This window comes from Mus pahari, chromosome 5, assembly GCF_900095145.1.
Source record: "Mus pahari chromosome 5, PAHARI_EIJ_v1.1, whole genome shotgun sequence".
NCBI lineage: Eukaryota > Metazoa > Chordata > Mammalia > Rodentia > Muridae > Mus > Mus pahari.
Genome location: NC_034594.1, coordinates 51,259,980 through 51,280,290, shown reverse-complemented (window position 1 = coordinate 51,280,290; position 20,311 = coordinate 51,259,980). Strand labels below are relative to the sequence as shown.

General features: G+C 43.5%; 2 protein-coding genes across 7 annotated transcripts in view; one reads left to right on the top strand and one right to left on the bottom strand.

The window, feature by feature from the left end:
- Ankar (ankyrin and armadillo repeat containing) overlaps positions 1 to 3,393 on the top strand; it is a 57,878-nt gene extending 54,485 nt beyond the window's left edge. For all 3 annotated transcript variants that reach the window (XM_021198614.1, XM_021198613.1, XM_021198612.1), the window contains 2 exons: positions 1,345 to 1,391; positions 3,062 to 3,393. In XM_021198614.1, coding sequence (XP_021054273.1) covers positions 1,345 to 1,391; positions 3,062 to 3,366 — 352 coding nt within the window. In that variant the 3' untranslated portion in view covers positions 3,367 to 3,393. The remainder of the gene's footprint in view (positions 1 to 1,344; positions 1,392 to 3,061) is intronic.
- A 10,250-nt stretch (positions 3,394 to 13,643) lies between these two features.
- Smarcal1 (SWI/SNF related, matrix associated, actin dependent regulator of chromatin, subfamily a like 1) overlaps positions 13,644 to 20,311 on the bottom strand; it is a 91,488-nt gene continuing 84,820 nt past the window's right edge. For all 4 annotated transcript variants that reach the window (XM_029538671.1, XM_021197617.1, XM_029538670.1 and 1 more), the window contains 2 exons: positions 20,192 to 20,288; positions 13,644 to 16,510 (listed from right to left, as the gene is read on the bottom strand). In XM_029538671.1, the coding sequence (XP_029394531.1) occupies positions 16,277 to 16,510; positions 20,192 to 20,288 (331 nt within the window). In that variant the 3' untranslated portion in view covers positions 13,644 to 16,276. The remainder of the gene's footprint in view (positions 16,511 to 20,191; positions 20,289 to 20,311) is intronic.

Genomic DNA, 20,311 nt, shown 5'->3' with positions numbered 1-20,311 from the left:
TGTGATAACTTACAAGTTAATTTTATTCTTTTATTAATTTAATTTAGTACAAATTGTTGTGGTAAATCTCCATCCCAAATATGCCCCGGCAATGAAAACACAAGACAGTTAATATGATTACATGCTGTGTGCCTAGATTGGGCAGATCTACCACTACACTACCATCTTCCACATCTATGAGACCCCTTAGAACTTGAGGTTTCTCCTTCTTCTCCTTCCTCCTCTTCGTCCTCTCCCTTTTCCATTTTCTCCTCCTCTCTTCCCACTTTAAGCTCTACCTTCCCTTTTATCTGCCCAATCATCAGCTCTCCTTTATTTTACAAATTGAGGTGGGAAGCAGGTTTACAGGAAATCACCTGGTACTGACTCATTCCTTGTTCCCAACCCCTCACAGGAGAACGGAATTAACATCGAATATAATTAGTTCCAGGGCTATCCACAACAACACATGATTTATACTTTGTAGTCATTCCCACACCTCTGTTGGAAATGGAAAATGTGTTCCCATTCAATTCTGTTTTCCTCAAAATTCAGTATGAGTCCTATCTTAGGGCTTCTATTACTGTAAAGAAACATCATGAAATATTTCACTGGGGCTGGCTTATAGTTCAGAGGTTCAGTCTATTGTTGTGGAAGGAAGCATGGCAGTGTGCAGGTAGACATGCTGCTGGAGACAGGNCTGCTCCAGACGTATTGCTGGAGACGGAGCTTAGGGTTCTGCAACTTGATCCACAGACTGTGTTTAGCTTGAGGCTTAGCTTGGACATTTAAGACCTCAAAGCCTGCCCCCACAGTGACACACTTCCTCCAACAAGGCCACACCTCCTAATAGAGCCATTCTCTATGGGACAAGCATTCACACATATGAGACTATGCCATTCCTTTTCTTTCTTTTTTATTTATTTATTTATTTATTTATTTATTTATTTATTTATATATTATATGTAAGTACACTGTAGCTGTCTTCAGACACTCCAGAAGAGGGAGTCAGATCTCGTTAAGGATGGTTTGAGCCACCATGTGGTTGCTGGGATTGAACTCTGCACCTTTGGAAGAGCAGTCGGGTGCTCTTACCCGCTGAGCCATCTCACCAGCCCGCCATTCCTTTTCAAACCATACCTTCTTCCCATCACTTCAAACATAATGTTCCATTTTAGTTATATTTAATATTTGAAATGACTAAGTGATTAGGTAGCTGCAGGCAGCATACATGCAATTTTATGTATGTATGACATAGATCATTAGTCCCCTGAACATGGAAACTGGAATCTTTATTTATTCATGGTTTTCTGGGTATACTATTTCTTCATTTATTTTATTATTTGATATTTTGCCCCCTTTTAGCCTGGAGAGGAATGGAGGACCACCTGTAATTCCTGTCTTTAAGAAAGGTAATTAATTTTTCTTTTATTTCTTTAATGCCTGCTAGTCCTGGCATTCTGTAATTCTGTTTTAGGGTTTCTGTTGGTGTGATAAAACACCATGAACAAAGGCAGCTTGGGGCAAAAGGGTTTATTTCAACTTACAGCTTATAGCCCATCAGCCAGAAAAAAAAAAAACAAAAAAACTCAAAAAACCCCAAAAAAACAGGGCTAGATTTTGAGACAGGAACTAATGCAGAGGGCATGGACATGAGCTGACTGCTGGATTACTCAGTCTCCTTCTTTATATACCCCAGGACCCAGCCAGAGGTGACACCAGCAACATAGGGCAGGATCCTCCCCCATCAATCATAAACCAAGACAATGCCCACAGGCTTGCCTACGGGCCAGAGTTACGAAAGCATTTTCTTAATTGTGGTACCATTTTCTCAGTTGTGTCTAGGTTTGTGTCAATACAACAAAAACCAACCAGCACATCTTATCTTTGAAAATTCACAATGTGGAGACAACCCTCCAGAAAGCATGCCTGTAAGCTTCTGGTTTGTAATCACACATACAGAAGACACATTCTTCATTGAATGTCTTCCCTACTGTTATCAGTTGCCAAAGATCTCTCTGGCAGGATGGCACCGTTGGCTAAAAGTACTCGACAACAAGCCTAATTACCAAGCTTGAGCCTCAGAATCTACCTGGTGGGAGAGAACTAATTCCCACAAGTTGTCTGTTAACTCTGCCCTCTACATATGTGTTCTGATACACATATGCACACAAAATTTTTAAAAGATCTTTCTCTGTTATTTCCAAGTAAAACACAAATAAGGCACCATCTAACTGCTTTAAACAATCTTTCTCTTGTAAAATGTCATGTGCAATTATCTAAAAATTCTTAGACAAAGGCCACACTGTTTTCATTGACACCTGATAGCTCTGACTCAGTAGTTGAAAGTTGGGTAGTATGAGGAAATCAGAATTTAGATCTTACAATATTATTAATTCCTATTTTAATTTTAAAAATACATTTGAATTTCATGAGGGGGCACGGGGGACATGTATCTGAGTGCAGATGCCCAAGAGGCCAGGTGCCAGAATCCAGTAGAGATGAAGTTACAGGAAGTTGTGCACTGCTTGATGTGGGTGCTGGGTACTAGTAGATCATCAGTTCTCTGCAGGACTATATGCTGTTAATGGCTAAGCCACCTCTGCAAGGCCTTATTAGGTACTGAATAGGGAATAAACATGGGTTATTGTCATGAACATGCTTATTAAGCTGCTATCCTTAGAAAAGGGTCAATGACACTGTATGTTGTCCTAGAATAAACATCTATGACATAACCAGTAAGAAAGCAAGCAGGAAATGTAAAAAGAAGAATGCAGGACTGGGGGACAGTCCAGTGCTTAAGAACAACTACTGATCTTTTAGAAGATCTGAGTTTAATTTGCAGCATCCATATGCAGCTCCCAGCTACCTGTAATTCCAGCTCTGGGGGAGGTGATACCCTTGTCTAGCCTCAGTGCCCCCCACAATGAAATTCCTTTAAAAAAAGAAAAAAGGAATGTTCACTCAAGAGTATCTGTAGAAAGCTGGTGCATGTTCTAGTTAGGCAAAGAAAATAAGTAATCAGATTATATTTAGGGCACTTGATTTGAGAGATGTTTAACTGTGGCCTTCTTACTTCCAGGGAAAGAGCACCGACAGAAAGCAAGACCTAAGATCCAACCAAGAGATTCCCTGACTTTATTACCTCCAGTGACTAACGTCAAGGAGCTCTTCAGAACAACACACAAGGCCAATATTTCCCACAACACTTTTTCATTTCCATCTGGAGTTTCAGCAGATATCATAAATGTATCAAGACCAAGAATAGCGTTTTTGAACAAACTTGGGAAAGATGAACAGAAAGCCAACCCAGACCCTCCAGCGTTTTTGAACAAACTTGGGAAAGATGAACAGAATGCCAACCCAGACCCTGCAGAAAGCCAATAATTAAAAATAAAAAGCATTTGAAACATGAAATGATTCTTGACTGGTTTTCTTCAAACATATTGTTTATTGTGGTAAAATACACAGCATCTTCAGGGGATGGAATTTGTGTTGTTCGAATGGAAGCTGTTTATATTAATACTGAAAAGATTTTCTTCCCAGAGTTTCATATGGAATTGAATTGCATGTCAGTTATTGCCTGAAAAAAAATAAGTAGAATTTATATATAGAATGCCTGTACTTATACCTATAATATTTATCAACTGTCATGAGTAGAATAATACTTATTATATTTGTGTGTGTCTATATATCTATAATATGCTCCAAGAGTTAGAAACATTATGAGTTGGTATGCTAAGAGCCCACATATTAACACTTACTACAACACCTAAGCTGTCAAATAATAAGTATTACCAACGTGTGAGACATCTGAAAAACCATGAAAAGTACAAGGTCTAAATACTCACAGTAGCATCTGAAATCACTGCTCATAAGGTACACAGGGAGTATAATTAAAACATGATAACTAGGGCTGCCACGTTATCTATCGGAAGAACCTTTGGTTTGCATCTGGTAAACAAGTAAAATAAACCCCTCAACAAACTACAAAAGAAAGAACACAAAACATACAACCACACCATAAAAACACAAAACTGGAAACCATAGTACACAAGGGTATGAGGCCTAACCTACCCTTATATGGGGTTTATATTTCCAGTAAGACTCCAGTGAAGAAAAATTGTTTTTTTGCAAGTGGACGTCAGTTAAGACAGCTTCTTGGTTAGAGATGGGAGTTTATGTTCACTTTCCTATCTCAGGACTGGCTTGACCCTGTGCAGGCCCTGCCATGCTGCCACATCCCTGAGTTGATATGTGCATCAGTCCTGTTGTGTCTGGAGGCCACTCTTTCCATAACGGCTGGCTCTTACAAATGTTCTGCCTTGCCTCTGGCATAGCTTCTAGAACCTTAAGTGGAGGATGTCCGTAACTCTTAAAAGATTACTTTTTATCACTCAGTTGTTTCCTTTTAAGATTATAGACAAGAAAAGCCTCCTGATAACAGCCTGAGCTTCATCGGGTGGAACGGGATCTTTAGCCAGGGACCCGGGAGATACATGATAAGTCTCAAACCAGTGTGAGCTAGACATGCCTGAGCCAGAGTGAGACTGTCTCAAGTGAATATATTCATAATATATATTTCGGTAAATTTTCTTCCATAATTTATGTGTACTGATAGTAGTATCCATAGGAAAATATCTGTCAATTCATAATCACATACGAAATGCAAATCCAAATGTAAGATGTGAGTTCGTGAACTAGTTGCTTTTACTTGTTATTTCTTCACCCTCATCCTGTCATTTAACAGCAATCAAGAATAACAACAACCAAGAATACAAAGGCTATTTCCAGAAATTTTTATTTTTAAAAGGAAAATAGATCATAACAAAATTGAACAAAAAAAATTACTTATGGAACTTTCTGAGAAGAAAGTTAGCTTAAAACAGGACTAAGACTAGAAATGCTCGCATTCTAATCAAGAATGATGGGTACATATCTGTAATTCTACTGAAATGCTGAGGCAGAAGGATCAAGAGAGTTGAAGCCGCCTCCGGCCGCGTACGGGGCTGCAGACGCCGGGAGGGTCCGGACAGCAGACAGGACAGGGACAGCACAGACTACCCGAGGTGGGTTGAGAGCGGGAAGCCGGAGAGTATGGCAGATGCCGATGGAGAGCGACTTCCACAGCGGTTTTGCAGACACTCAAGCCCAAACCCGAAGAGGAAGGGACGCAATGCGCATGCGCGGTTTTAGACCGGCGAGCGGAAGTGAACTCGGTGTTCTGGCGGTTTAGTCGCTGTCTCCGCTGGGAAGGGCACGGATGCGCAGAAGGGGTTCGCGAGCTGGCAGCGCATCCTTCGCTCCCACCTAACCAAAGTTGTGCAGAGCGGGCGCGGCTCCGTCCGTTCTGCTCGCGGGGACACAGGTGTTGGTGGCTTGGCTTTGCGTGTTTAAAGCACGGCGTTTGTGAGTGAGGCGCATTGCCTCCNCACTACGTTNCNCTTCGGAAACTCGTCAGGCCCCGTGCTAGATGCTGGCCATTGTAAACGCCTAGGATCCGCTCCCAGGCCGGGTTTCAGTTCGGCTGGGAGACAGTCATATTCGCCGCAGTTAAGAGTCACGAAATGGGCTGGCGAGATGGCTCAGCGGTTAAGAGCAAGGTCCTGAGTTCAAATCCCAGCAACCACATGGTGGCTCACAACCACCTGTAATGAGATCTGATACCCTCTTCTGGTGCGTCTGAAGACAGCTACAGTGTACTTACATATAATAAATAATAAATCTTAAAAAAAAAAAAAAAGACTTACAAAATGTTGCTTTTCAGAGTTCTGGGGATAAGGTAAGGAAGAGAGGCTACCTGAACCCAAAATCCTAAAGTGGTTCTCAACCCCTTTCTGATCGAGCCACCCTTTCACAGGGAATCACGTAAGGCCATTAGCAACACAGATATTTACAATTCATAACAGCAAAATTCAAGTTAGGAAGTAGTAAGGAAAATAATTTTATGGTTGGCGAGTAACTACAACATGAACTGTTCTTAACATTACGAACGTTGAGATCAACTGCCCTAGAGCCCGGAATTCTAAGGAAAATGTGGTTGGTTGGAGATGGTTCAGCAGTTAGGAGCACTAGGGTTGGAGTCCCAGCTCACTTTCTGAGTATCAGACACGCACCAGGTGCACAGTCCTTATGTGCAGGGAGAACACTACACACAAAAGAACAAAATAAAAAATTGTTCAGAAGAAAGAAAAGTGTAGTTGCAAGACTGGGACAAGTTAACAGTCGCTCCAGATTTGCCTTCCATCAATTATTATCTTCCCTTGAGCTCTCTCCAATGCATGGGTAAGGAAGTCCCTTTTCTCATTCAGAACTGGAAGTAAACAAATGTTTTTGTTGTTGTTTTTTGTTTTTCAAGACAGGGTTTCTCTGGGTAGCCTTGGCTGTTCTGGAACTCACTCTTTATACCAGACTGGCCTTGATCAAACTCAGAAATCCGCCTGCCTCTGCCTCCCAAGTGCTGGGATTAAAGGCATGTGCCACCACTGCTCCGCTGTTTCTGTTTTGTTTTGTTTTGTTTTGAGCCAGGGTTTCTCTGTGTATCTCTGGCCATCTTGGAAATCCCTATGTAGACCCTGTGTGGCATAAAACTTTTTAAAATGTATGCTACATGAAGAGATAATATTGTTTGTTAGCTGCGTGGTAATGGTAACTGCCTTTGATCCCAGTACTCAGGAGGAAGAGGCACGTGGATGTCTGTGAGTTCAAGGCCGTTGTGGTCTACAGAGTGAGTTTCTAGGACAGCCCGGACTAAACAGAAACCCTGTCTTTAAAAAAAGTTTTGCTGCCCTTTTTCCTGAGCTGGCCAGGGGAGGCAAAGCCCAGGTAGCTGTGGAATCAGAATACAAGAGAGAAACAGTGAAAGCCGGTAGGCACTGTGGCATTACCTCACCATGCTCCTGTTGGACCCACGCCAGGGGAGTCAGGGTGTCCCAGAGAAACACAAGAGGTCTTCTTGTTGTAAAAGCATGAGGCAGTTTAATGCCGGAGCTCCGGGCCGATGCTTACCTCATGCAGGAGGGAGAGGCATCAATCCCGAGGCTCAAAAGCTAGGGGTTTTTATAGGGAGAGGGTAGGGGGTTGGGGAAATTTTTGGGGAGCTTGGCGCAGCTTCACACAATTGGCTTGATTACAAGTCAGTAGAATAATACATGCAGGTTATAGCATCAGCAATTTCAGGGAGGGGGCCAGGGCCATACATTTGGCTGGGTCAGCATAACCCAGGCCGCCAGATGGCCACTGAGTTAGTCAAAAAATAACCCCAAACAATTCCTGTGTTTATGTCTATCCTTGGGGCCATCCATCCTCAGGAATGTCCAAACAAGGGGCTCTCCTGGACATGCCTGGACTTGCCTCAGGCCTTCAAGTTCCTAATATTGCCCTATTTGTCTCATGTTATACTTTTGACTATAAGTTCTTTGCTTTTCTTGAATTCAATTCCTTTCACTCCCAGGCGGAACTCAGGTAATGAGGAGTTTCATTTCACACAACTGAATATTAGCTCCCTGAAATCATTTCTTGTGTGTTTGTGTTTCTTCACAATTATATTGAAAGCCGTTTTTGCAGGCAGGTATGCGTGTCGTATCTTCACTTCCATGGAGAAGAGGCTGAATCAGACCTTGAGTCCCTTCAGGAGCTGAGGCTCACAGGTACTCAACAGCAGCCGATATAGCAATGATGAAGCCAGATGGCACTGGCTGAAAGGTGATGTGTCGTGGCAACAGTCTGCTCAAAGCGTGTGTCCCATTTCATTTTTGTTATTTATTGTTGGGGTTCAGGAATTTCCACTTAAACCAAAGAAACACAGATCTCAGTTAAGCAAGAATAGTTTATTGAACGCACACTTTATCACTGTAGGTCTAGGAATGAGAAACAGATTTGGATGCCTAATTGTGACACTAGTCTGCTCTCGGGGCAGGCTGGGGAAACCAGGTTCAAAAGTTTCAAGGGCAAGGAGGGAAGCAGCCGGCTCACTAGGCAAAGCATTATCTGCTAACCTCTAAGCCGATTGGTCCTGAGTAAAGGTGGTGGTGGGTGGGTGGTGAACAGGGGAATTTCAGAACACTGAGGGAACAGCATGAGTTATAATAATAACTTTTTGGCTTATTAGTCACATTCTTCAGTGTCAGCCACGAGAATAACAGTGAGCTCCTATGTAGGTGCAAGAAGGGCTGCCTGGTGGTCAGCTCTGACTGAAGGCATTTTAGACAGTTCATATTGACCTTTGGTTCTACAAAGCTTTGCGGAATTTCTTAAGATTAGCAAACCTCATGCAAAAAAAGTCATACAGAAAGGATGTCCTTGCTCTCAGCCAAGTCACTTCTCTGTGTCGGGCCTGTTACAGTAACAATATGAAATAGCTGGCAGGCATGGAACAAAATGGCTACAGCTATGCTGGGGGTGAGTGTCAGATTATAACAATTATGATCATTTGGGTACTGACTGCTTTTCCAGAGAACCCGGGTTCAAATCCCAGCACCCACATGGCAGCTCACAACTGTCTGTTGCTGCAAGATCTGACACCTTCACAGAGACAAGCAGGCAAAACACCAATGCACATAAGATGGAAATAAGTAATTAAAAAAAAACTCTTACAGAACAATCTAAAACAATCTAATTTATGTGAACAGGGAGGTGGTGGCGCACACCTTTAATCCCAGCACCCAGGAAGGAGGCAGAGGCAGGCAGATCTCTGAGTTTGAGGCCAACCTGGTCTACAGAGAAAGGTCCAGGATGGCCAGGGCTACCCAGAGAAACCCTGTCTCAAAAAAAAAAAAAAAAAGGTAATTCATGTGGCTACTTTGCCTCCCATTAAGCAGGGGTCTAAGTGCCATTCTTTCAGCGTGGACTGAACAAAACTTTTTTTGAAAGATGGCAAGTCCAGAGAAAGTCTCTTCACAGAGAGGCTTCAAAAGCACTACGTAGACCAGGTGATCAAGGTCAACATTAGCAGTGATGTCACATTGGTGACCTGGGCTCATTGACCTGGGCTCATCACTGGTCACATTGGTGACCTGTGATGCCTTGGTGATTGCCATGTTTAGCACTGAAAACCTGACCTAGGTGACAGGAGAAAAGAGAAAGGACAGACACCTTAGGCACACATACAGGAAAGCTGGGGTCAGGTGGGCTCTGTTTACGCTGATGGAGCTGGACCAATCACACAACCCGGAACCTCAGGGCACTTTGTACAAGGGAAGAGAGAGGTTAGCTAGTCTGTGTGGGAGGCCTCTGTGGGGAAGCAGTCTCAGGCTGTAAGCATGCAGGGGGAGGACGCTGTGGCGAATGTCTTCTCTACACTGTCAGTATTCCCACACAGACCAGAGGAATGGTTTGCTGGTTCTCTGATCCTGACCCAAGGAAAGTTTTGTCAGTTCCTGTGGGTCTGGGGTAATGGTTCCTGTCAAGGGTACACATTCATTCACTTTACCTTCTCCTTAAACACATATGCTTTAGGTGTGCTGTGCATGTGCATGCCTGAAAGACACCCAGATCATTCCCCACTTTATCCAGTAAGGCAGCATCTCTCAGTGGACCAGACAGCTTATTTCAGGGATCCCTTGTCCCCTTCCTAGTGCTGTGCTGGAATTACAAGTATGCTGCCATATCTGCCCCGTGTTGAGGGTTTTAATTCTGAATATGGCAGCTCTGGTAAGAGATCACATCCAAAGACCTTCTTGATCTGTGTGATCTAGCTAGAATACAGACACACCTTTAATCGCAGAAGACAGAGGCAAGCAGATCTCTGAGTTCAACGCCAATTTGATATAGAGCAAGTTTTAAGAAAAGAAAATCTTCAGTCCAGGCATGGTGGTATATACCTTTTTTCCTTTTCCTCCTCCTCCTCCTCTTTCTCCTCCTCCTCCTCCTCTTTCTCCTCCTCCTCTCTTTTTTTTTTTAAGATTTATTTACTTAATGTACGTGAGTACACTGTTGCTACCTACAGACAGACACACACACACATCAGATTTCATTACAGATGGTTGTGAGCCACTATACACTTGGTGGGAATTGACCTCAAGACCTCTGGAAGAGCAGTCAGTATTAACCGCTGAGCCATCTCTCCAGGCCCAGTAAACACCTTTTATCCTAGTACTCAGAAGACAGAGGCATGCAGATCTCTGATTTCTAGTCAGTTCTGTTGGGTCAGTGAGAGACAGTGCATGGAGCTGAGTTCATGGCAGTTCAGTTCATGGAATTTAGGGGCAGTTCTACTGAGTGTTTTACAGAGATAGGCTCAAGATAGAACAAACTAGACACAGGTGAAGGCAGAACAAACCAGAGAATGAAAAGATTAGAACAGATTGCCAGAGTTAGTTTGAGGCCAAGTGGAGCAATTCAATGAGAAACAGAAATACACCAGTTTGTATCAGTCAACGTAGGAGTTTTGAGTCAGAACAGCCGAGTTGAGCTCAGAAAGGGTGAACTTATTCAGTAAGTCTGAGACTGAAACCATTTTAGGTCTAGGTTAGCAGAAAGAGGCAGTCAGCAGACAGAGGCATTAAGCTTCCAGACGACAATTCTATCAGGTGAATAAAAGACTCTCTTAGAACCTAGCATTTAAGTGGGTTCTAGAAATCCCAACTCTTGTCATCACACCTGAATGGCAAGTGCTTTATCTACTGAGTCCTCCCTAAAGCTCCATCACCCTGGTCTAAACATGAGAAAAATGATAAATTCTAATGGGCTCCTACAAAAGTCCTTACCAGAACTTCTCAAAATTGTAAAGATCATCAAAAAACTCAAAGAAGCCTGAGGTGACACAATGACTAAAAGTATTGAAGAACTGTTAGGGTTCCAGAATTGCCACACAAACCATACGAATACTGATTTCAGTTAAGAATAGTTCAATGAACCCATAAGTTAATACTGGTCAGACCAGGAACTTGGTTCAGAACTGGGTCTGAAACAATGACAACAGACATCTTTTTCTGTCAGTTTATTTTTTTATTTTTTTATTTTATTTTTTTTGGTTTTTCGAGACAGGGTTTCTCTGTATAGCCCTGGCTGTCCTGGAACTCACTTTGTAGACCAGGCTGGCCTCGAACTCAGAAATCCTCCTGCCTCTGCCTCCCGAGTGCTGGGATTAAAGGCGTGCGCCACCACGCCTGGCTCTTTCTGTCAGTTTATAAAGGAAAAAACCCACAAAACTCACAATGAACTCATAAGCAGGTAGTGCTGTCCAGTGGTCAGCTCTGACTCAAGCTATTTTAGATGTAACAGTTCATATATGACCTTTGATTTTTTTATATAGGTTTATTTATTTAATGTATATGAGTACACTGTAGCTGTCTTCAGACATACCAGAAGAGGGCATCGGATCCCATCACAGATGGTTGTGAGCCACTATGTGGTTGTTGGGAACTGAACTCAGGACCTCTGGAAGAACAGTCATTACTCTTAACTGCTGAGCCACCTCTCCAGCCCATGACCTTTGATTTGATGGGCCCTACATAAAGCTTTGTGAAATTTCTTAAGATTATCAAACCTCAGACCATAACAGGGATGTGGTCAGCATGATCCTGCTCCGAGACAAGTCACTTCTCTGTGTCACTGACTGGCAGACATGTTATAGTAACAATGAAATCGCTGGCAGGCATGGAACAAAATGGCTACAGCTATTTTGGGGGGAGGGAGAAGGGGGACTAGACTACAACAGAGACCATGGGTCAGAACAACAGATACTGTAATAACCAAGACCTGAGCAAATCAAGGAGTTAGTAAAACTTAACAGAGGGTCATTAATTGGGTGGAAAGATATACAACGTATCTGCACCATTTCATCAGTTTTCTGTGAATCCCAAACTGTGACAGGCACCACCAATTAGGTCTCTATCTGAAACCAGCACTCGAGGATCCTTAACTAGCAAGGGCATACATAGCTGGGTTGGTCTTTGCATATCAGCGCACTAACACAAAGCCTGGCACGCTAAGGGCGAGTACTGCTCATTGGACACTTGTTCTTTGACATGACCTCATGTGATAGACTTGTAAAGAATTGTGCAAGTTTGGATTATTGCCTTGCCTTCCAAGGTCAATCCACTTTCTCTGGAAGGTTTTCTAGATAAATTAGAAAGTAGGGTTCAAAGAGATCATGTGATTTGCCTGAGGCTGTACAGCCAGTAAGTGACTTCTAGACTTGTGTTCTTTCTTCTGTATTTGAAAACTCAAGTCATTGGGGTTGTTTCCTCTGCTGAACAGAGTACCACACACTCTGTAAGGTCTGGGGGGATAAAATACGCTTGAGTGTCCAATAGGCGTTGGCAGCCCGCGGTGGTTACGTGGTTGGGGGGATGCTCTCAAGGCCCTTCAATCCTGTCTGCTCTCTGCCATGCTCCAGGGACTACAACCAATCTGCTTTCTATTCTCTTGAAGTTAGCCTTAATTTCTTTAGCCTGGGCACAATGAAACAACCACAAAGACAGTGACTGCCACCTGACATGTTCACAGGAGCAGGAATGTGCTTACCACATTTCTGTTCCATGCCAGGTTTAGTCTCCCTTTCCCCTCTTAGGGTGGAAGAATAGCAGAGTCCATGGGAGCAGCCATCTTTTCTGTTTTTCCAGAAGGGAACCAGGGTAACAATGGCAAAGTCCCCGTGTAGACTGTGCTTGCTTACAGAAACTGCACAGCAAAACCCATTTGTGTTCAAACAAATGAGATTGATGTTTGTGGCTGCTATGTGGAGAAACTGTTTTTCATGGCCTTCCTGTCAGTCTGGGCCCCTAGCAGTGGCTGTGCGGGTAGGTACTGTGGTATAGAAGTTTGACTTTCTGAGCCTGCCCTTGCTCTGAATAGTAACATGGAGACATATTTATTTATTATAAGCGTTAGGCACTATATCTGGGCAGACTCTGGCTATTCTAACCTGGCCATACCGACCTGGCCTACATCCTGCCATGTGGCCTGTCACCTGCCATCTTAATCTCAGCTTGGCATCTCCTTCTTCATGTTCAGATGGATGACTCTTCCATCCCCCACTCAGACCACCCCCACCTTTCACCCCTCACCCCCTGTTTTTTCTGTTTTCTATACCATATATTCTTGAGCAATAAACATTAATGGCCTTACTCCAATCACATTTGAATACTTGTGCACAAAAACATCCTCCAATACTGTGGGTTTATGTTAAGGCAGACTAGGCCATGCAGAACTCTACCTTGGTTCTATAGTCTGATATGGATCACCACTCAGCAAATGAACTATGTCCCCTGGCATGGCTTCTGGCCTGCTGGGTCAGGGATGAGAAGAGACTGTGCATGAGCGAGATGTGGCAGGGCAGCTGAAAATGAGATACTTTATGATAGGAGGAAATCATTCATGCTCACAGCAATTTCATCAAACCCAACAATTCTCTCTAAATAGTAAGCTCAAGGAGATACAAATAGCTCTCATGAAATCAGCTCTAAGTGACTGCAAAAAACCTGTGCCTCTCGTAAATTCTCAATTTGTCTGATTTATGGGCAAATTTCCATGCCATTAGAGGATCATGAGTTATAGATGTTCACCACAGCATGCTCCTATGCAAGTCTCAGTAAAAACCTTTTCTGAATCAATCATCTTGTTCTTCGGAAGCACTCAAAATTCACCTTTCATCTCTAAAATCATTAACTAAAGTCACTTCCAGAGAGAGATCCTTTTAGCCGCTGAGCCAACCATTTCTCTTAGGGCATATGCAACATTTTATTCTTAAAAGCCATCTGGGGCACAGGTTCATCTCATGACACAGACATAAAGGTTTATCCAGAGTCACAGGAATGTCCAGCATTCTGTTGATGCCTCCGTAGCTAGTTCTGGACACAGAGATCATCATGTCCAAAACAGATTCGCACACACATATCCTTGTCTTCTGTAGCTCTTCAAATTCATTTAAGAAAATCACCCAGGTTTTGTTAAAGGGCCAATACCAAGAAGGCATCTGGCAGGATCACAGGTCACTTAAAGGGAGACAGAGTAGAACAATCTGAAACAATGGGCAAGTGTAATCTGAGACAATCATAGGAAACAGACCATAGCAGTTCAATCAATTCAGTACAATTTTTGTGAAACAACTTTCAGGTATATACAGAATAAATTACAAATGGCCCCATCTCAAATTATATTAGTTATCACCTTTCAGAACTAGTTCAGAACTAGGCTAGGGGTAAGAGGGAGAATGTAGGACCTTCATTTTTCACTTATAATATACATTTCTAGAATAATTTTACATCAAATATATCGCAGTGAGTAAATGTCTCCACAGACTGACAGCTGAAAGGACAGTCTTCAAGGACAGTGGTGCTAAGAATAACTGCGTCTTCACTGGGGAAAAGTGAGCTGAGACCTATCTCATTCCAGACAAAGAAAGCTAAACATGAGGCAAAGGAGCAATGGTTCTAGATAGTATTTATAAGACTGGGCTTGTGGCTACCCAAGTGCTTATTGCAGTTAAGCTGCAAACTGTTGTATGAACTGTGTGCATATTTCACCCTCAGAACGAAAGAGTTGGAAGAGTAGCTGATAATACAATGCACCGAATAGAAGGGAAACATGGGCAGAGTGCCACAGAACTGAGTGACTGGCTGCTGCCATCGTAGCCCAGAGACTGAATCACAGTACCCAAGACTAAGGGCTTAGTGCCATGGGTTGAGGTTAGGAATGGTTCCTTCAGGGATACCCTACAGGAAAACCAAATCAAATGCAGGTATTTGAGACTGCTCTAATTAACCCCTTCCAAGCCCCTCACGGTGATATTCCTGAACTGACTTGGTGGGAAGTGGAAGGAAGGGTAAATAGATGATCAGGCTTGCTGTGTCCATTTTGAAGAGAGAGAGAGAAAAAAAAAAGGAGCAGTCTTGGATGCAACACCTGTCAATAAACTGCTGATTAGCCTATAAGTTTAGGCAGCAAATAGAAAGTAGGACATCAGTTGGAGACTGAATTCTGGGAGTTAGCCAAACTTGAGAGGATTCGCCTGGGAACATGGAGGTCAGAAGCACGGGAGCTGAGCAGAGGTGACCAGCCATGTGGCAGAACTTAGAATACATGGGGTATTAAGTTATGATCTAATCAGGAGACAGCCAAAAGCTTAATGGCCTAGGTATTTGTAAATATAGTTGAGTCTCACAGGCATTATTCTGGGAGCCTGGGACCAGGAGGAAAACCACTGATTTTTATAGTGTCCTTTGTTTTCCTATGGGGTCTCATGTCCCTGAAAACAGCCTCCGGTCATGGCGGGGGTGGGGGTGGGGGGGGGGAGAGTACTTCCGGATGTTTCTCAAAGCGTGTGATATCAAACACACAGCACAGATGCAGATGAGCGTAAAAGTGTCAAATGTTCCTTTCTGAGTTTCTCAAAACAAACAAGAACCCCTTTGTTTTCTGGCCATTAACTTATTCCAAAGAATGTTTTCTCTAATGGTGTGACTGCTGACTCCCTTAATGAGCTAGGTGGGTAGGGAAGGGGGGTGCATACCTCCAGCACCATGAGGTGTGGACAGGAAGATGAGCAGCTCAAGGTCATCCTCTGATACAGGAGCAAGTTGGAGACCGACTTGGATACATGAAAGGAAGCCTGTCTCAAAAACCTCAAGTTTTTATGCTAGTATGCTGACTCTAGCAGGAGGAATACATTGCTTTTGCTTGTAAATTTAAATGTTAGAAAAGTGAACTCACACTCTGTGGTTTGTATTATATCACTATTGGACTACATTGCTTCAGTCAGAGACTGGAAAACGATGGACCATGCGTACTATCTGCCCACTGCTTGCATCTAAGTCTGTGATCTCGGAATGTTTTTTCACACTTGTGATGGTTTTAAAAAATCAAAATAAAATTCGTGATGTGAAAATCAAATTTTACATTTCATATCCATAAGTAGAACTTTTCTGTATTAGGAAAGAGGACTTTCTGCCACTGCTGCTTTTCCTGCTGGATAAACCCCACAGAGACGTTGCCTTTAGTTTAGAAGGTTACAACCTTGGACAGTGCCTGTACTACGAGGTGCTTAGTAACTGTACTAGTTGAAGTTTTTAACTAGATATTGGAGGTGTTGTATAGGAAGTCCTCACTACTTAAGAATGTAAACTATGACTACTCTAAGCCACTGTATCTCTTAATCCAGAAAAGCTAAAAAAGTAATTAAGCCTCCAAGCAAGCCTTGTCTAGGAACACAAGAAAGGAAATGGTGGTACCTACTGGCCTTGGACTCTTCTGCTGTGTGACAAACGGAATACAGGCTTTTAAAGAAAATACTTTATTTCAATGAGCCCCATGATTTTGTGAATGCTTTCTTTCGTTTCTTTCCTTTTTGACCCTTTCAAAAGGGAGAGGTAAAGCTGTCCCAATTATCAAAGAATTCAAATCTACTTTTCTTTGGCGGGCTGCCTTCGTCTTCATCTAAGAGATCTCCCAGATCCTGGGAACCGTTTCCAGAGGTTCCTGAGGTACTTCCTAGTTCAAAGGATGCTGCTGCTTCCAGGAATTCCATGTCGTTTCCATCATCTTCAAAGGACTGCTGGAACAGGTCATAGATCGTCTTCTGCTTTGGGTCCTTTATTAGAAAAAAGAAGAGGAAATGTAAATGGAAGGAGCTAGGCCTAACCTTGACCCCAGGACCATGCTTAGTGAGAGATGGTGCACAGTGTGCAAGCGGGAACTGCAGTGCCATCAGACTGGCAGTAAGCAGTGCCCTCGGGGGCTCACCGTCCTCGTGTCTTCTCTGCTCCTCACTGGCAGGAGATAAACAGGAAAGACAGGCGCAACAGAGAAGCTGCTCTTCCATATTACAATAGGTGCAATAATCTACTTCTTCCTAAACCCAAGTCTTTGTAAATGGAAGTTAGTTAAGCTGTAATTTGTCTTTACGATACATCGTGCCTCACTCTGAGTGGCTCTGTCCTTGAGTCTGATGTTAAAGCTACAGATGATCAAAATGCACACCACATAAATCTGTCCACTGTTGGCAATGTTAAAGCCAAGCCCAGCAGTGACAACCATGACACATGACATGCTGAATCTAAACTCTTAATGCTGACTATCTCATGGTCCAGGGATACATTTTTAGCATCACTGTGTCACTCCACTGATCCATAAAGCTGTTTAAAATCAAATGCAGAGATAGCTCAGTGAGTAAAAACCCTTGGTGCTATATCCCCAACACAGCTTCTCTCTTCACTTTACAAATCCCTTGGTGTTTTCAGAATCCCTCTGCGTGAAGTTGCTGGTATGTCTTTTCACTCAAAAGATTTATCCTGCTGCCATCACTTTTTCTTAACGAGTTGCTTTAAAAAACAAAAAAAGATTTTTTTAAATGTGTGTGTATATATATGCTGTATATGTAGGTGCCTAAAGAGGCCAAAGGAAGGCATCAGATTCCTGAAGTTATAGGAAATTACAGAATTAGAGGCAGCTGTGAGCTATCCAGTGTAGCTGCATAGGTCTGAACCCTGGTCCTCTGGGGGAGCAGTGTGCACTCTGACCTGCTGAGTCATCTCTCCAGCACCCCAAGTTATCTGTAGCTCCAGCTACATCCCTTGGTATATGCAAAGACTACCACAGCTCAATTGCATTTCTGCCTCAGGCTTCTTCTCACCTGCAGTAGCTGGATTTTACTCCCAGACAAGCCTTTTGCAAGATTCCCATTGCTGAGTCATGGGCTCTCTTATGTCCACTTCAAGTCTCAAGTAGCTTCCCTGGCTTTCTGGCTCTGCAACTAGGTCTCAACTAACTAGTCCCTGTTTCTTAACAGAACTCCCAACACTGATGGACATCCTTGAAAATTGATCAGGGGAGCATATCAAATAAGAACTCCAGATTATTCCATTAGCCCAGGCCCCAGGATCCCAGCATTTCAGAACAGGAAGCACTCCCAAAAGGATACACTTGTTGGCCCCTTTGTGAATAAGCACAAAGTCAAGGAAATGTTGCGATGTCGGGCAGCCTGGTCTAACCAGGGCCCATGCCCTTTTGATTAAGAGGGTGACAACACTATTCTCAGACCGGGAACATGCACAGTTGACTGGAAAAGAGTTCTAGATCAGATAATTATTTATTTATTCTTTATTTCCCCTCTTGGAAGGAAGGTTGTTTGACTGAACATAGCTGTTTGCTTTTGTCTCCATGATGGAGGAAGCAGTTTCTTCAAGTTGCTAATGAAATTCTCAGGCCTATCTTAGTAAAGTAGGCAAGCTTTAATCAAAATAAATACTGGCCTGGCAATAGTGGCAAATGCCAGCAGAGGCAGGTGGATTTCTGAGTTTGAGGCCAGCCTGGTCTACAGTGTGAGTTCCAGGACAGCCAGGGCTACACAGAGAAACCCTGTCTTGAAAAACCAAAAACAAACAAACAAACAAATACTGATAAGTCTCATTTACATCACTCTGCACTTGAATTTTAGGCAGAAAGTTTTTCATGGCTTCAAAGCTTCTGAGGGCAAGGCCAGGATGAGAAGGGTTGAGGACAAGCCTTCAGAATAAGCCTTTCCAAACGGCATTAGTAACTTAGGTGTCCTTAGCATAGTCACACCCAAACGTCAGAGTGCCAGCAAAACTTCCAGGGAAGGCCATTTTACTGGTGTCTGCTTCCTGTTTTCGTCTAAAAGGGTAAGCTGTGGTCTGGTGATTTGAACAGGAATGCCCCACATGCTCGCGTGTTTGAATACTTGCTCCATAGGGAGTGGCATGATTAGGAGGCATGGCCTTGCTGGAGTGGATGTGGCCATGTTGGAGGAAGTGTGGCACTAGGGGGTGGGCTTTGAGGTCTCAGACATTCTCTTCCTGCTGCCTGTGGATACAAATGTAGAACTCTCAGCTCCTTCTTCAGCACCATGTCTGCCTGCATTTCACCATGCTTCTAGCCGTGATGATAATGGACTAAACTTCTGATTAGCCTTAAGTGTTTTCCTTTATAAGAGTTTCCTTGGATACAACAATAAAACCCTAAGACATGGTCAATGTTCAAAAATATGGTGTCTGTTGAATGTGGTATCTCAGGCCTATAATCCATAAGCATTCAGGATACTGAACAGAAAGACCTTGAGTTCAAGACCTGCCTGGGTGATAGGACAGCCTGACTCAAAAGGGCAATTATTCAGTGTGGGGGTGGGAGTGGGGGTGGAACTTGCGGAGGGGAAACCAGGAAGGGGGATAATGTTTGAAATGTAAATAAATAAAATAACCAATAAAAAAGGCAATTATTCCAGTAATTACGCACGCATGCATGCTTTTCAGATTTTTAAGTTGTAGCCACATGCTCTGAGTACTTCATTCAAACAGTGCTGAAGAAGCATGGAGTGACTATGAAAGGAGTGGAGGAAGCCCTGAGTGTTTGTGCACGGTAGACTGCCTTGTCAAGGGCCCACTGCTTCAGACCCATGGACGTGGCAAAGCCGCCTGTGGTCCAAGTGTGAATGCTGACAGTGTGCAGGTACAAGTATTTACAGGCAAGTGACCAGCTTCTCCTCCCAGATGGCTGAAGTCTAGGACTGCTTTTCACATAAGCCCCTACCAAGGTTAGCTACCTTCTTAATGCTCCACATAGTAAACACAATTAGCTTTTAGCTTGATTTGTCGTATTTGCTGCTTCTAGCAGGGAGAGCATAGCCTACCTGATCCAGCTTTTCTATATGTGTGTCTAGCCTTTCTCTATTTCCTAGTCCCCCAGTTATCTAGGTTTCCAGGACCAAGCCGTGTATGATGTGCCAAGGCATGATGGCCCCATCCTCTCCAAGGCCAAGAAACAACCTTTTGGCACCTTTTAGCACACACCCATCATGGGGGGATGTTCTCTAGTCTCTGACAGTTTTTAGAGCGAGAGCTGATGTTCCAGGAGGGATAGTTGGGTGGAAAGACTTCTATCTCAGGCTTGTTTTACATGCTATATGGCTACGCTGGACAGTTCTGTGGTGGCCCTGCTGTACGGCTGGTATTGCCATCTTACTTATGAGGACAACTGACAGTTGCCATGGGGAATTTCCATCTTTTCCCTCATGGCCTGATGAAAGAGACAGCAGGTCAGCCTTGGTTTTGGAGAGCCTTTAGGGCACATGAGAGCAGCAGCAATCACTACCAATCCCTTCTTCATAAGGGATCACACAGATGGACAGAATGACTGCAGGCCCGCCCCCCTGTCCACCCCAGAAGTGACTGACACCTCCCCCCTCAGGACCCAAGAGCTTGGCAGCGAGTTCACTGCCTCGATTTAGATAGGACGAAGAGTCACGTGCTGGCGTTACCTTGTGCACGTAGTCCGTAGCTTCCGTCATTTCCGAGAAACTGGTCTCAGAAAGTCCAGCTTCCCCCAGAACTTTAATCTTCTCTTGAATCAGAGGCCTGGAGGGAGAAATGAGCTGTAG